This window comes from Vigna umbellata, chromosome 4 (genome assembly GCF_029865625.1).
Source record: "Vigna umbellata cultivar VRB3 chromosome 4, Vumbellata_1.0, whole genome shotgun sequence".
NCBI lineage: Eukaryota > Viridiplantae > Streptophyta > Magnoliopsida > Fabales > Fabaceae > Vigna > Vigna umbellata.
The window spans coordinates 36,077,165-36,094,355 of record NC_142168.1 but is presented as its reverse complement, the minus strand read 5'-3'; the positions used below and the strand labels follow the sequence as shown (position 1 = coordinate 36,094,355).

At 38.6% G+C, this 17,191-nt stretch overlaps 2 protein-coding genes across 3 annotated transcripts; one reads left to right on the top strand and one right to left on the bottom strand.

Annotated features, from left to right (window-relative positions):
- Window positions 1-4,485: 4,485 nt before the first annotated feature.
- Window positions 4,486-10,085, top strand: LOC124834598 (pentatricopeptide repeat-containing protein At3g62890-like). Of its 2 annotated transcripts, XM_088111844.1 has the most exons (3): window positions 4,486-4,627; window positions 5,463-7,783; window positions 9,384-10,085. In XM_088111844.1, exons 2-3 carry the CDS (start codon window positions 5,525-5,527, stop codon window positions 9,447-9,449), a joined length of 2,325 nt encoding a protein of 774 aa, XP_087967970.1. In that variant the 5' UTR covers window positions 4,486-4,627; window positions 5,463-5,524; the 3' UTR covers window positions 9,450-10,085. The 2 variants fall into 2 exon arrangements, with proteins under 2 accessions (XP_087967970.1, XP_087967969.1); XM_088111843.1 differs by lacking the exon at window positions 9,384-10,085 and having other exon boundaries at window positions 5,463-8,794.
- Window positions 10,086-11,673: 1,588 nt separating this feature from the next.
- LOC148200030 (fluoride export protein 1-like) lies at window positions 11,674-15,000 on the bottom strand. The gene is made up of 6 exons (XM_088112823.1): window positions 14,180-15,000; window positions 14,065-14,091; window positions 13,808-13,972; window positions 13,101-13,293; window positions 12,522-12,940; window positions 11,674-12,291 (listed from the first exon to the last, which is right to left on the bottom strand). Exons 1-6 carry the CDS (start codon window positions 14,510-14,512, stop codon window positions 12,064-12,066), a joined length of 1,365 nt encoding a protein of 454 aa, XP_087968949.1. The 5' UTR covers window positions 14,513-15,000; the 3' UTR covers window positions 11,674-12,063.
- Window positions 15,001-17,191: the final 2,191 nt, after the last annotated feature.

Sequence of the window (17,191 nt, the reverse complement as noted above, 5' to 3'; positions counted from 1 at the left end):
CCGAAAATACCAAATGAAGAACGAACGCTTATGCTCACTAATAAACCAAGGCCGAACGTTTAAGATTTAAACTTAGAATATCAAATTAAGGTCGAACGCTCACAATAACTAATACCCAAGACCGAGCGCTAAAATCCACAATTCAACAAATTCGAACGTTCATGATTTAAACATAAGAACATCAGATTTAAGACCGAACGCTACAATAACTAATTCACCAAAACGAACGTTCAAGATCTTAACCTAAGAATATCAAATTACAGACTGAACGCTTAATAATACACCCAAAACCGAACGTTCCAGATTCAAACCTAAAAATATCAAATTTAGATCGAACGCTTAAATCACTAAAACATCAAAACCGAACGCTCAGGATTCAAGCCTGATAATACTAAATTCAGCCGAACACTACAGTCACGCATACACGAAGACCGATCGTCGAACGCTCACCAAAACAAGCCCAGAACGAGCGCTAGCGCTGGTTACTGGAGGACACTAGACCGAACGGTTATTTGGTCGACCACTATTGTCGAGCACTGTTGGGACGAACGGCTGATATGTTACTGACTTTCACACATGGACGAACGCTAACGCTTGGTACATCAGAAAATAAAACGGAACGCTCATAGTATTTTGGCCGACCACTAATTGGTCGAGCCATTTGGACGAACGCGTGTTCTGCAGAATTCTGCAGAATCGCACAAGATTTCCAGAAGGAAAACGATACTTAGACAACAAATTTTGACAACATTTGGACACAGGACGCGTGTCTAAATGTTACTGGTGCACGTGGAATTTTTTTTTAAAATCGAAGAATGATGTGGCAATGGCAGAATTGGGGCAGATTGAAATTTTTAGGGTTGTTTCGAAAATTTCAGATTCAAATGTTTTGAGAGAGAGAAAACGGAGAACATTTGATGGAGCACCTTCTCTCCTTCTTTCCTTCGAACCAGCCACCTCTCGCCAGATACGCCAAGCCAGTAGACGTTGCCGTTTTCGCTCCATCCAGTGCCGCCGGTGTCCGTCGTCTTCCACCCAGCCACGCAGTTCGGTTTGCGGGTCGCCGCATTGCCGGTGTTGGCAGACGAACCGAAGACGACATCGTCTTCCCTCCGGCCAACCAACCAAGTTTGCGTTTTGAGTATCGATTCCTCCCACCCGCTTCCTTCCCTGTGTCGGACCCTTGCGGTGGTCGCCGGACTGCCGTCGGAGCGTCGCCGGAGTGTCGCCGGACCAAAAATAGTCCCACTTGGTCCGTTCCCTTCCCTTGATGATATTTTATGGACTTGCAAATCTCTTTTGCCAGTAAACCAACTTCCTTAAATTCTACTGATTCATTGGATGGTAGAAATACATAAATTTGTTGCAATATATGCTGTCTTTTTGGACGAAGAGTTCTCTGCCTGATTTCTAATGTCGCCGGCAGTTCCCAGGAGTTTCCAAGGCCGCCACTGGCCGCAGCGTCAGATCTTGCTCCCACTCTGCTGTTGATGGTGATTTGGGAATGAGTTGTGTCGTTTCTGTATTTCTTGCAGGTTTGGTATGGTTCACGGTGGTCAGAGGTGAACGTTGAGGGTGGAGAGGATAATGATGAAGGGTGTTGAGATGGGGAATTTGGAGTGAAAAGGAAGTGTGGTTGATGGGTGGAGTTGAACTGGAAATTGAATTGGATGTTGACGAGTGAAAGGGAAATGCTGAGATTAGGAGGGTGGGTGTTTAGATTTTCAAGTTTTGATGTTGGGGAGATGAAGTGGAAGTTGGGTGGAAGGATGGTGATTGAAGATTGTGTGGTGGCCGTGAGTTTAGGATGTTGAAGATGGTGTGAAGGATGATGAATTCCAGTAGTCGTGGGTGTATTTGGGTTGTTGGGAATGGATGAAGAAAGGTGGCCGTGAGGTGTGTTGGTAGTGTTGATGGGGCACGGGTATTGGAGATGGAGAAGAAAGGGGTGAAGATTCATGAGCTGCTGGAGGTTGGCCTGCAACCATTAAATTGGTAGAAGGAATGTGAGTGTCGGCAGCTCTGATTGGTGGAATGTGTGGTGGAATGTGAGTGTCGGTAGCTGTGGTTGGAGGGTTGCAGAAATTATTGGGTTGGTGAAGTGGGGAAAGGTAGAACTGGGGAATTCGTCCAGACGCTTGTTGTCCAGCAGAGGACGCTCGTCCACATTCGTCCAGCAGAGAAGCACGTTCGTCCCGAAAGTGGAGGCTCGTCCCAAAATTGGACGCTCGTCCCGAAATTGGACGCTCGTCCAGAAAGAACCCGTGACTCAATTATTGGAGCTTCTCTTTTAAAACCAGATCCAGAATTCACGGGAAGCAGATTTGGACGGAGAGGAGACCAGGGGAGACGCTGCAGCAGCTGCTCCAAGGGCTTCCATGGTGGAAAATCACCAATTTCCACCATCCAATCCATCATTTCTCTTTTCTATGATGTATATGTGTAGCTAAAACTCCATTTCACTGGGGTTGAGAGTAAATTTCTGAACTTCTATGTAATTTTTCTATTAATGCATGAACTTGTTTGAATTATGTGTGTCAACACTTAATTTCGTCCGGATTGACAAATAAATTTAGTTTATTGCATTTTCCCATAAAAAGACAAAAATAAAAATAAAATAATATATATGTAAAAAGAAAAAAAACAAATATAAAAATAAAAATAAAAATAAAAAAAAAACAGAGCGCTCGTCCTTGGAGATGAACCTTGGTATTGACCATTGATGTGAGCGTTCGTCCCACACCGTTCGACCGTAGACCTTCACGATCGTTCGTCCTTTCACTGAGCGACCATTCGTCCTTTCACTGAGCGACCGTTCGTCCTGTGCCTTCGCGACCGTTCGTCCTTAGCCTTATTCAACCGTTCGTCCATCCATACCAATAGTTACTGAACGTTCGGTTTGATCCGTGTTCAACGTTCGTCCTTGATTAATTGAACGTTCGTCCTTGATGAATTGAACGTTCGTCCTTGATTAATTGAATGTTCGTCCTTGATGAATTGAACGTTCGTCCTTGATGAATTGAACGTTCGTCCTTGTTAAAGTTGAACGTTCGTCCTTGATGAAGTTGAACGTTCGGTTGGATATGTTTATTGTTGGACGTTCGGTCCTAATGCTGTTGAACGCTTGGACGTTCGGTCCTAATGCTCTTGAACGTCTTGTCTTTATTGTTGAACGTTCGGTCATTTTCATCCACGTTCGGTCTTGATGTTTGTTTTTAGTGTACATTCGTTCTCTATTGAGCGCTCGTTCTCTATGGACGTTCGTTCTCTAATGAGCGTTCGTTAATCATTCAATTGCTCTCATCATTACTGCCGCTCGTCCAAGACACTCCCCTTATACTGTTCGTCCTCATCGTTCTCCACTGCCGCTCGTCCAGATTTTCCCATTTCCACAATCTTCCAAAATCTTCGAAGGGTCCACTTTTACCTTCCCCAGTTCTACCTTTCCCCACTTCACCAACCCAATAATTTCTGCAACCCTCCAACCACAGCTACCGACACTCACATTCCACCACACATTCCACCAATCAGAGCTGCCGACACTCACATTCCTTCTACCAATTTAATGGTTGCAGGCCAACCTCCAGCAGCTCATGAATCTTCACCCCTTTCTTCTCCATCTCCAATACCCGTGCCCCATCAACACTACCAACACACCTCACGGCCACCTTTCTTCATCCATTCCCAACAACCCAAATACACCCACGACTACTGGAATTCATCATCCTTCACACCATCTTCAACATCCTAAACTCACGGCCACCACACAATCTTCAATCACCATCCTTCCACCCAACTTCCACTTCATCTCCCCAACATCAAAACTTGAAAATCTAAACACCCACCCTCCTAATCTCAGCATTTCCCTTTCACTCGTCAACATCCAATTCAATTTCCAGTTCAACTCCACCCATCAACCACACTTCCTTTTCACTCCAAATTCCCCATCTCAACACCCTTCATCATTATCCTCTCCACCCTCAACGTTCACCTCCGACCACCGTGAACCATACCAAACCTGCAAGAAATACAGAAACGACACAACTCATTCCCAAATCACCATCAACAGCAGAGTGGGAGCAAGATCTGACGCTGCGGCCAGTGGCGGCCTTGGAAACTCCTGGGAACTGCCGGCGACATTAGAAATCAGGCAGAGAACTCTTCGTCCAAAAAGACAGCATATATTGCAACAAATTTATGTATTTCTACCATCCAATGAATCAGTAGAATTTAAGGAAGTTGGTTTACTGGCAAAAGAGATTTGCAAGTCCATAAAATATCATCAAGGGAAGGGAACGGACCAAGTGGGACTATTTTTGGTCCGGCGACACTCCGGCGACGCTCCGACGGCAGTCCGGCGACCACCGCAAGGGTCCGACACAGGGAAGGAAGCGGGTGGGAGGAATCGATACTCAAAACGCAAACTTGGTTGGTTGGCCGGAGGGAAGACGATGTCGTCTTCGGTTCGTCTGCCAACACCGGCAATGCGGCGACCCGCAAACCGAACTGCGTGGCTGGGTGGAAGACGACGGACACCGGCGGCACTGGATGGAGCGAAAACGGCAACGTCTACTGGCTTGGCGTATCTGGCGAGAGGTGGCTGGTTCGAAGGAAAGAAGGAGAGAAGGTGCTCCATCAAATGTTCTCCGTTTTCTCTCTCTCAAAACATTTGAATCTGAAATTTTCGAAACAACCCTAAAAATTTCAATCTGCCCCAATTCTGCCATTGCCACATCATTCTTCGATTTTAAAAAAAAATTCCACGTGCACCAGTAACATTTAGACACGCGTCCTGTGTCCAAATGTTGTCAAAATTTGTTGTCTAAGTATCGTTTTCCTTTACTTAGACAACAAATTTAGACACGCGTCCTGTGTCCAAATGTTGTCAAAATTTGTTGTCTAAGTATCGTTTTCCTTTCCAGAAACCCGAATTTCATTCCGTTCTTCCCAGATTTGCATCAAAATACAGATTATTTCAACAATCAAAGAAATAAATCTAGCTCCCCTTACCTTCTACCCATCATACAATATGTTATATCCCAAGTTAAAGCCCTTACCTTCTACCCATCATACACTGTATCCAAAGTTAAACCCCTTACCTTCTACCCATCATACACTATATCGTACAAACTTGTACAACACACTCCATATAAGTTGTTAAGAATAGTGATTTACACATCTCAAAAAATTATATTCGTGACTTTGTTAGCTTTTCTAATATATATTTCTAATATATATATAATATGTAACATTATCCATAACAAATATAAAGACAAATAAAAATAAAACTTTATCCATTTTTAAGACATAAACCAAAATAATTTTGATGACAACAAAATATTAAATTTAATTAAATCTCAATGTTAGTTATAAATTATGAATAATTTATAAATTGTTGACTTAATATACTACATTTAAAATTATGAAAAGAATTATTTAATTATTTATTGTGAAAACAACAGCCGGATGAAGTTATGCAGCAAATGAAGATGTGTGAGTTGAAGTATGAAGCAGGAGACGAAGCATGAAGGTGTGGACGTTAGACGCAGCATTGCAGCGGTGCCAATGGCCGAGGCACGTCAGAGAGATTCTCTCACAAACGATCCTCACCGGCCTCATCTCAGACCCCTACGCCGCAAGCAGACTCATAAACTTCTCTACTCGCTCCGCTCTCGTTCCCTTCGACTATTCCCTCCGAATCTTCCACCATCTTCACAACCCCAACCCCTTCACATGGAACACCATCATGCGCGCCCACTTCGAACTCCAAAACAACCCTCACCAAGCCATCACACTCTACAAGCTCTTCCTTGCGAAACACGCAAAACCCGATAACTATACCTACCCAATTCTTCTTCAATGTTGCGCTGCCCGGGTGTCGGAGTTCGAGGGAAGGGAGCTGCACGCACATGTCGTGAGGTTTGGTTTTCATCAAGATGTGTACGTCCGGAACACGCTGATCAACTTGTATGCTATATGTGGGAGGATGTCCAGTGCGCGCCAGGTGTTTGAGGAAAGTCCTGTCTGGGATTTGGTATCTTGGAATACTGTTTTGGCGGGGTATGTTCAGGCGGGAAATGTGGAGGAGGCGGAACGTGTGTATAGGGGAATGCCGGAGAGGAACACCATTGCTTCGAATTCCATGATTGTGCTCTTTGGAAGGAAGGGGTGTGTGGAGAAGGCGCGGCGGATTTTTGATGAGGTTCGAGGGAGGGATATGGACATGGTGTCGTGGAGTGCGATGGTTTCTTGTTATGAGCAGAATGAGATGTGTGAGGAGGCGTTGGTTTTGTTTGTGGAGATGAAGGCGAGTGGGGTGACAGTGGATGAGATCGTTGTGGTTAGTGTTGTATCCGCGTGTTCGCGAATTTTGAATGCTGAGATGGGGAGGTTGGTGCATGGTTTGGCGGCGAAAGTTGGGGTTGAGGATTATGTTAGTCTTAAGAATGCTTTGATACATTTGTACTCTAGTTGTGGGGAGATAGTGGATGCGCAAAGAATTTTTGATGATGGTGGTGTTCTCTTGGATCAAATATCTTGGAACTCGATGATTTCTGGGTACTTGAGGTGTGGTTCAATTGAAGATGCTGAGAAATTGTTTTATTCCATGCCGGAGAAGGACGTTGTGTCTTGGAGTGCCATGATATCTGGTTATGCTCAACATGAATGTTTTTCAGAGGCTTTGGCATTGTTCCGAGAAATGCAGCTTCATGGAGTCAAGCCCGACGAAACTGCTTTAGTTAGTGCCATCTCGGCTTGCACCCATCTGGCTGCTTTGGACATAGGGAAATGGATTCATGCTTATATAAATATAAATAAATTACAGGTTAATACTATTCTGAGCACGACTCTTATAGACATGTATGTGAAATGCGGGTGTGTGGAAAATGCATTGGAGGTTTTCTACGCGATGGAGGAAAAGGGGGTTTCTACCTGGAATGCAATCATTCTTGGGTTGGCAATGAATGGTTTGGTAGAACAGTCACTCCGCATGTTTGCAGATATGAAAAAAACGAAGACACTTCCTAATGAGATAACATTTATGGGAGTTCTTGGGGCCTGTCGGCACATGGGCCTAGTCAACGAGGGGCGTCACTACTTTAGTTCCATGATCCACGAACACAAAATAGAGCCTAATATTAAGCACTACGGATGCATGGTTGATCTTTTTGGACGGGCAGGTTTGCTTAAAGAAGCGGCGGAGCTGATTGAGAGTATGCCAATGGCACCTGATGTTGCCACTTGGGGTGCCTTGCTCGGGGCTTGTAGAAAACACCATGACAATGAAATGGGAGAGAGGGTGGGAAGAAAACTTATTCAGCTTCAGCCTAACCATGATGGTTTCCATGTATTATTGTCAAATATATATGCTTCAAAAGGAAACTGGAGCAATGTTCTTGAAATTCGGGGAATTATGGCACAACATGGGGTGGTAAAGACACCTGGTTGTAGCATGATTGAAGCAAATGGGATAGTTCATGAATTTTTGGCTGGAGATAAGACCCACCCACAAATAAGTGATATTGAGCACATGTTAGATGAAGTGTCAGCAAAATTAAAGATTGAGGGTTATGTACCGACCACAAGTGAGATTTCACTAGACATAGACGATGAAGAGAAGGAAACTGCACTTTTCAGGCACAGTGAGAAACTTGCAGTCGCCTTTGGACTTATCACTATTGCTCCACCAACTCCAATTAGAGTTATGAAGAACTTGCGAATTTGTAATGATTGCCACGCTGTTGTAAAGTTAATCTCCAAAGCATTTGATCGCGAAATTGTGGTAAGGGATCGTCATCGCTTTCACCACTTTAGGCGTGGATCTTGTTCCTGCATGGATTTTTGGTAACAAAACCGTAGTGGCTATTAAGTGAATGAGTATTTTACGTGTAAGGAACATGTACTCAATTTTTTCATTGTTGACTCAAATATCAAAGCATGTGGAATTTAAGATTTTCACGATTTGGTTTGCCTTGCTATGGAATCAAATTTTGTTCATTTTTGTGATCTTGTTGGCAAAGAATGACAGGTAGAGAATACCTTATAATCCAGGATAATATCACTCCAAGATTCTGAAGAGAAATGATACTTCTGCCAATGTTAATTGAGTTTGCATTCAGCGGTTGGCCTCTGGGAAAGTTTGCAAAAATCCAAAAAATCTCGATCAATCTCCATTGTCTTTGGTTCAGTGACTATTCCTGAGCAATTGAGTTTATAGAGGAACTCATCTATTGTACTTGTTTTTTGAAGCAAGCTCTTTCCTTAGGCTTGTAATAGGTTTCTTGCACTAATGGAATAGGTTTTCCGGGTGAGTGATGGAGACCTTCTTGGACCAATGAGGGTGGGTCTGACCCTTTGAACAGGTTCCTTGGTTGATAAACTAGCACACGGATTAGGCATGACTAGGAAAGGAGCAAGGATGGCTTCTCGGATTAGTTCTTGGTTTTCTTTTGGTTCAAGAGGGCCTCGACAAAAGGGTGGTATTCTTGGAGTCTGATGAAGGTTTGGAGGTATTTGAACAAGGTAACTGAGGTTTTCAGGTGGTGGGGTGGTTTCTATAAAGGTTGGTGGTGGTTCTTGGCAGCCAAGGTGGGAAGTTTACCCAAGCCTAGATCAAGATGGAAGGAGGAAACCGAAAGGTGCAAGCTTATGGGGGCAGAACTGTTATTTGTGTTGAACTCATTTATTTACGCCAAAAGAAAATATACATGGTTGTACATGTTTGTCTAAAATCTAAAAGAATATGTAGTACGAGAGTATTATTGCGCAAATAAATACTACTTTCTTTTGGTGACATCTAATGATCAATGAAAAATGCAAAATAAATGTTTCACTAGATGAAAATAAACAAAGATTAAACAACAATTTTGTGGACAGGCTGATGAGTCTCGGTTTGATGCATCTCTTTATGTTACCTTTTGTCTTTAATTTCTTAGTTTTAGATCAGATTTAGTTTCGTTCCCTTAATTCTTAGTTTTTCTTAAAATGAGTTAAATAAGTGTTTGTAGATAGGAGTTTTAGTTTAGTTTCTAAATTGGTAGACTTCTAGTCTTTGTAAGTAATATAGTGTAGCTTTCAGTTTAGCTTAGCTTCAATTTTAATTGCAATTGTAGAATTCAGTTCTGTGGTTAGTAGAATTTAGTTTTGATAGCCTTTCATCATTTTTCAGCTTGGTGATTTTAGTGTTTGAACTCACTGTTTTTAGATAGTTAGTTTCTGAGTTAATAGATTTTTGTAGTGTTATAAATAGTAAAAGTTAGATTTGATTCTTAATCTTTAATGTAGATTTTAGTTTGTGTTTTTTTTAGTCAATATAAGTATTTCAAGCCAGCTTTTACTTCTATTTTTTACGTAGAATTCAATTGTTTAAATTGAGATTTTAGGTGCTGATAATTGAAGGTGCAGTACATTTGAGACGATATGTCCAGCTGGTGGTTTTGATTCTGTGAAAGTATGTACAGTGAGCAGTCTTCCGGTGATATAAGTTGCTGAAGAAAGTGTGCTGAACCTGACCAGCTGTATTTGAATGTGCTCACATGAGAAGCTTGCCATGGGAGCTTTAACCTGCTGGAGTTTGGACTTGTTAGAGAAACGTGCTGGCAGAGGTAATTTTGAAGCAGAGAAGCTGACCAAGACTTGCAACCTGCCGATCCTGAAGTGATGACCTGCTACCAGCTGTGAAGAACTCCAATAGACAGATTATGCACTTTGAAGAAACCTGTGCCAGCCAGTAGCTTTTGAGGAGAGCTGCTCTAGTTACTTGCTACTTAGGTGATTTGTATAGTTAGACTAGGCTAGGCTAGGTAGTTTGTACATAATTTTTACTTGCTATTGGTAGTTCCTATGACCAGTTCTAGGCTGTTTTCCAGTTTTATAGGCTTGGACTTCTAGAAGCATATACAAGGCTTGGATCTTAAACTTGAAAGAGGGATGAATCATATTTTTAGATTTCTCAGTTTTTAGAATAGTTTTCTCTGGAGATTTCTGGTTGTCTAAGACTCCAAAATGAGCTAGACACCAAAGGGCTTCGGTGATTGTACTGTTCGCATCAAGTTTCATTCAATTCAAGTTAATTTTGCTTTTAATTCAGTTTTGCATTGTTTTCTGATATGCAATTCAATCATATTAATCTCTTAATGCTTTTTACTCAGTTGCAATTTTAATTCAATGTCTCGGATATGTTTCCTTACTTTTGAGTCAGAATATAAATTTTCTACTCTTGAACATTTGATTTTCATTCTTGCACCTTACTAGCCTCGGTTATGGATCCATGCTGAGATACTGGTGAATCCAAAGTGATTTCTATACTCCAAGGATTTCAGAAATGAACATTAGCAAGTAAGATTGAGAGTTAAATGAACTTGAATAGGATTTTCACTTTCTTGTTTAGAGCAAACACTTAGCTACGCTGAAGTTCAACCTGTTTTGTGATTTTTGGTTCTTTAATATGTTTTTCATCAAATTTGCATTCCTCTACTTCCTTTCATAATAATAAATTTGTTCCAATCATTAGATTTCAGTTTTAGTTCAGATTAATCAGTTTTTACATTAGATTTCAGTTTTAGTTCAGATTAATCAGTTTTTACAGTTAACTCTCGTGCCACTCGGCTCTAGCTTTGGTTTAAATGTTGAATTTTAGTTTCTGCTGCTTATTTATAGTTTCAATCTATGTTTTGTGGTTATTTCTACATTAGATTCTAGGATTAGTACTCAATTTTCCAGTTTTTCGTGTTAGATGATTTTCTGAATTTAGGAAGTCTGCACTTGGTTTTTTCGTAAATTCTGTTTTAAAGTACCATTAGCATTGTTATAAACCTATTGGTTTAATCTTTTTGACATCCCTATTTGTGTAGGAATGTCTCAGATAGGTCCTCGTTTTCTAAAGTGTATCAAAATGGTCCTTAATTTTGAAAATTGGGATCAATTGAGTCCTTCCCGTTAAGTTGAGTGGACGGCGTTAAAAAAATTGATGAATGAGATGCTGAGATGACGAACGAACGCTCATCCACCAGCGAACGAACGCTCGTCCACCAGCGAACGAACGCTCGTCCACCAGCGAACGAACGCTCGGCGACCACCGAACGAACGGTCGTCCAGTGTGGAACGAACGGTCGTCCAGCGGTAAGAGGTCGACGAGCGTTCGTTCTCTGGTGGACGAGCGTTCGTTCGTGGTGGACGAGCGTTCGTTCGTCATCTCAACATCCCACTCATCAATTTTTTTAACGCCGTCCAGCCAACATAACGGAAAGGACTCAATTGATATAAATTTTCAAAATTAAGGACCATTTTTATACACTTTAGAAAACGAGGACCTATCTGAGACATTCCTACACAAATAGGGACGTCAAAAAGATTAAACCAAACCTATTTGCATGTTCATATCATGATTCAATCCATAGCATAGCATATAAAGCCATTCTGCATATCAGACCACACGAACACCCTTACTATCAAAGCTGTCACGCCAGAGTTGGACTGGTGCTGTCCAGTTCTGGGTTTTGAGTGCAGATTTGATCATTCTACCGTGGTTTGACCGTTCTTAATTCATCTATGCATATTTTTAGTGATTCAAATATGTCTCATTCATTTGGATTGTAATATCTCAATACCATTACATTTCTTGGGCACTAATCAAAGCCTGTGATATTATTGTAACGATCCAACAAAGAATGATTGGCACTTGTAGCATCTTTGCTAATTATGCAGAAAAATTGATTGAATAGTCAACAATACGGATTCCATGAACACCTTCCATTCAGCTGTATCTACTCCTACAATACCACAATTTTGTGAAAACTCAAGTTAATGATGAATTTCTTACAGGATTGAAACGTTTTCACACTTCCTCTGTTTGCTTTTTTACATCAAGAAATGGCATCTATATTAGTAAGAAGTGACCTATCTGCTCAAATTCCCGTTTAACAGCCAATCATAAAAAATTGACAGATCTCACTATGAAGAATAGTATAGACACATTACTCTGCTTCTCTGAACTGCAAACCCATTCTCAGCAAAAAAGAAAAAGAAAATCCGTTGCCTAAACAAGGTTGCCTTATTCAATTGCTACGTGTCAATGTTAAACCCCTTTGTCCAGACAGGGATGCAGTATATTAGTATTCCCAAAGAGAATGAAACACAAACTGTGATAACGACATAGGCATAGGCTCTCCAAGGATGACTGCTTTCTCTCATTGCATTGAACTCAGCAGCAAAAGTAGAGACAGTGCTCAAGCACACCAGTAGGCCAAACTGTATTCCTGCTACAACAGTATCACAATCTCTGGTGTTCACCTGCATCAGGCAAGTAAATAATGTTCATGATTTATGTAAAATATAACAGTCATAAGGGCAAGAATTAATCATAGTATTCTCCAAAAAATTCAGAAAAAGCCAATTTCCCAACACAGATAAATCTTACTGTCATATCTAATTCGGAACCTGTGAGTCTATCAATTCTAGCTTAGAGATTGGACAAGGCAGTTAGAAGGGACTTGAACATGAATGATGACAAAAAAACTTACTGCGTTTTCCACACTGGCAAGTGCAGCCATAATACAAGCTGCTGATACATTGGCAATTAGAGTCCCGAATGGAATCCATTTAAACAACCCTTCCTTTCCCAATCCACGCCCGTTTAACCTTGCTAAGAACCATCTAATCCACACACCCATGGGTCCAACCATGCAAGCAAACCATAACAGTGCAAAATTACCACCGTGCTTGAACTCAGCTTTTACTAATGCACCACTTACACCCCACAATATGCCTAATATAACCATGAACATCACCATAACTATCAACTGACGATGGTAGCTGTGTAGTCTGCAGTTTATCTTATTGACATCTTTTCCCGAACTAATACCCAGCCGGTGGAGGAGCCACCTAAAACCCTTGGCAGTTTCAATCCCAAACTGGATGGAATAGGCAACGAGAAATAAACCTGAAAATTTGTAATTGTAAAACAAATTCATCTTATCAATTGAGCAATCATGAGGAAATAAAATCATCAACTCATCCACTAGGGATAAATTTAAACAGAAAAATCATTTGCTTGAAACAACAAGCTTAGAACAAACAGAACTATCAATACACCCATTTACCTAATATAAAGCCAAGTGAAGCGAAGAGCCAATGCCCGGAAACACTGAGTTCAAGCATTTTTTGATTCCAACCACTGAAGGTTGTAAGGCTTCCTAAGTAACCAGTTGTTATTGCTATAGCTAGATGCTCTGACACTTGAGATATGTCTCCTTTGAATACCACACCAAACCAACCCATAAGAAACGAACCAATCTGGAAACAATGCTTCCTCACAAGTGAATACCAAAATTTCTGACAGTACTTCTATGTTTTAAGTTTGAACTTTGAAGCTGCTACACGATGGCTATATATGAAAAAATTAAAATCGAATTTGCAAATATGTGTTTTAAAAAGGACAGTTTAATTCTAGTATAACAAGAATTAAAAGAAAATGCTCAATGGTGTACACGATTTAAGAAGTGCAAAATACAAAGGCAGATAATCTTCTGTAACGAGAAAGGGAATAACCACTTGATGCTCAAGAGTCAAACATTCCTATTTTGATGAACTCTATGTTTGAAGGTGGCTCAAAATTTCTCTCTTGTTTGAAAAGCAATAGATTTGAAGAATTTAACATACATTGTTCTTTTAAGCAAGTTACTACCACAATGTCTGAAACTTATGTTCCTGGCCATCAAAACAACTATGGAGTGTTAGTCTTTGTGAACCCATCAAAATTTGTTGGTAACCAAGACACACAATATTGAAGATGGAAAAGGGAACCCACCATATTAGAAGGAAGATCAACATAAAGAATGGTTTGGTCGCTTGTCACCTGGGCAACCCCAGGGCCAAATAACTTCTGCAGTAAATATCTCGTTAAGACCTGCATAGTGTTTTTTGCAGTTTGTGTATTAGATTTTTGCGAATAACTGCATGTCATAATATAAACTCATTGTCACAGCTGAGATTTGCCATATCCTCTCAATCGGCAATAGAATTCTGAATCGAAACAATGGCAAATGCCAGTAATCAATTCTGCACCAACAAGTTAGCCATATCTAACATGTCCTGAAAATAGAACATATGGTTAATTAATAACCAAATTGCAGAAACCAAAAATCTCGGGACTACATGACAATCAAGCGTTGAACCTCACATGTTCTGTGTCTTCAAAACCTACAATTCCATCAGTGGAAAGTGGGGAAAGGGATGTGAAGACAGGAAGCAAAGGCCCAGCAGAGGAATTGGGATGCGATCTGTGTTCATCTGGAATGGAAACAACAGCTTCTTTTTCTGACCTGTTGTTAAAGGACAAACGGAAACTGTTGCTCTCACTAAACCTCCTGCTTCCAAGAGCTCTATCTCCAATGTCTCCAGCCTCTGAAACACTCTCATTCTCACCATCATTTTGTGTATGATAACTTACGTGACTTGATATGCTTAATGAACGTCTTCTGATTGAAGAACCCCCACTATTCATTCTCTCCATGTGAACAATAACACAACCACAACACTTAATCTGACCACCTTAAACCGCGTTGAACACCCGACTAAATACCAGGTTGACTCATGCAGCTGCCACCAATACAAACCTTATTTGTTTTAGAAAAAAAAGATGGCTGAATTCCAGGTATTTGACAAGTTTCACTAACAATTTGCCACTTCCCATCCCAATATAACAATAGTGTTCATGAAATAGCACATGAAAAATTAATAATTTCTACCCTAACATTAAAACAAACACATTGTATTCAATTTAATACAGGATGATGCACATGCGTAAGAAAGCAGCCGTCCAGACACAAGCGATAACTTACTAATGACAAGTAAATACGTATGCGAACTAGCCTAAGAAAAATGAGATAATATAAGTTATGGGCTATTAATAATCGATTATGTCAGAAATACTGTATTGATTTTCCATGGTTATGATTATATGTCATTTTTTGTTATTGGAGATTTGGAATTGATTTTACCGAGGATTTTGAATATGGTTTTGCAAGAGATTGGTTTGATTACTTTTTTTTTTTTTGGAAAGGGTTTCAAATATATGAGAGAGTAAAAACTTTGGCATATATTCTTATTGGAATAATTCAGACATATAATAAAGCAGTGTCTATATTCCACAAAAATCCACCACAAATAAAAATTAATAAAAAAACTCCCAATTCCATAAAAAATCATGATAGTCTCGTGTAGAATAAATGAAAAATTACTAATATCTCACAAAAAAAAATTCATATAGAGATAATTTAGATATTTCAACTAACAATAATCCCCAAAAACTTAAAAAATATAAAGATATTGTTTATTTTCTGAGACTCTGTTATACAATAAACGGTAGTTCTTTTTTATTTTTTTTAATATTCATTACCCATCCTTCTATTTTTAAGAATAATAATCGTAGAATAAAAAATCCCATAATTTTATTTGCTTTAAATAATTTCCATCAAATGACGTTTCTGGAATATAAACCTTTAGGAGGCCAACTCTCAAAAATATATTTAAGAATATTTTTTCCTGTTAACTACCCGATCTAAAACATATTTTTTTAACATGAAATAAAAAACTATTATAATTGTCGGAAATATTAATAAATAATTATCAATACATCAAATTATTGATATTTAATTATAATAAATGAACATAATTAAATAAGCGTAAACAGAATTTAAAATTTGTATTAAACCAACTCTTTAATGTGTCTAATAGATGGAATAAAAACAAAACTCATTTTATAGAATCAATAGCAGGAAACTCAATATGGAGCGGAGAAATGGAAAATGATTGTAGCAAAATAAAAGGACTTAATAATGTGTCACACCCAAGAGATTGATAGTAAGTGGCGTTTTCACGCCGGAATAAAATGTGAACTAATATAAATTAGATTTGATATTCCACAGCAGATCTTACACGTAACACAATCTATAAATTTACAATTTGAAAATTGAAGTATATGGTTTTCTTTTTGGATTCTTCGGTTTTCAGATAAAATAAACCTTTTTTTCGTCACCTCACGAGAAGATTCCTTATTTGAGGCGTGGACTGCTTTGGCTTCGAATTTCCAATGCATCCAAAACCAGTTGCAACTATCCCTTGGTTCACGATACACACGAAAGTACAGAATAAAAAGAAGATAAGACGCTATTATTAAGTTTTAAATCAAATCTTAACAGATAGAACAATCTTACAAATACACTATTTTAATAAATAAATTTTAAGTTTAGTTCATTCTGCATATCTATTTAATAAATGTGAAAATTTATCTTATTATTTAAGAATATAAGATTTCTAGCATTTTTATACTTTTACATATACTTCTCAAATATAAAATTAAATTTTATTGATAATTTAGTAATAGTCTAATAACGAATAATCCAATAATTTCAACAAATAAAATAAGATTAACTTTTTAAAATAGATTTATATTATATTAATAAGTAGATTTTATATTTAAACTAACCTTTTAAAATCAAATTAAGAGTATATCTTCTTATTTAGTGTAAATTTGTTATATCATTAATTGACATAGAATCTCCAATAGAGTATCTTGCAATTTTATTATGTAAATTCATTTTAACTGATATAGATTTAATAATACTAATATAATATTAATCACTTAAAGGGGTTGAATTTTTACAATTTTACTAAACAAGGTGAAGTTTTAATCGGGCTTAAGACTTAAGTTAAATACAAGGTTACACGACTTTTGCTTTATATATAACTTAAGATGAATTTATCTTTTGAAGTCTTTAACTTTAACTTGTAAGACTTACTTCACCTTGTTTGATAAAATTTAAAATAACTCTTTACAAAAGTAAATTAACCCTGTTTAATAAATTATCCCTAGAGATTAATAATTAATATATAATTTTATACCCTTACTCGGGCAAATAGTTAATTTATAGTTTCGTATGTGTAATAGGGAAAAAATATAATAATATGTTTGTAACTTTTTCTTAAGATTTAAGAATGAATAAAGATAGAGAAGAAAATGTTCACACTAGGTAGAAATGTATTGTATTTGAGTTATATATAAAAACATAATCTAGATGTTCATATGTATAAGGAAGAAGAAAATAAAGTGCAGATTAGTTGCTGCACATGCTAAGTTAACATTCTTAATGACTCATTTTTTTTGTCCTTTTTGCCTATGTAAACACGCATG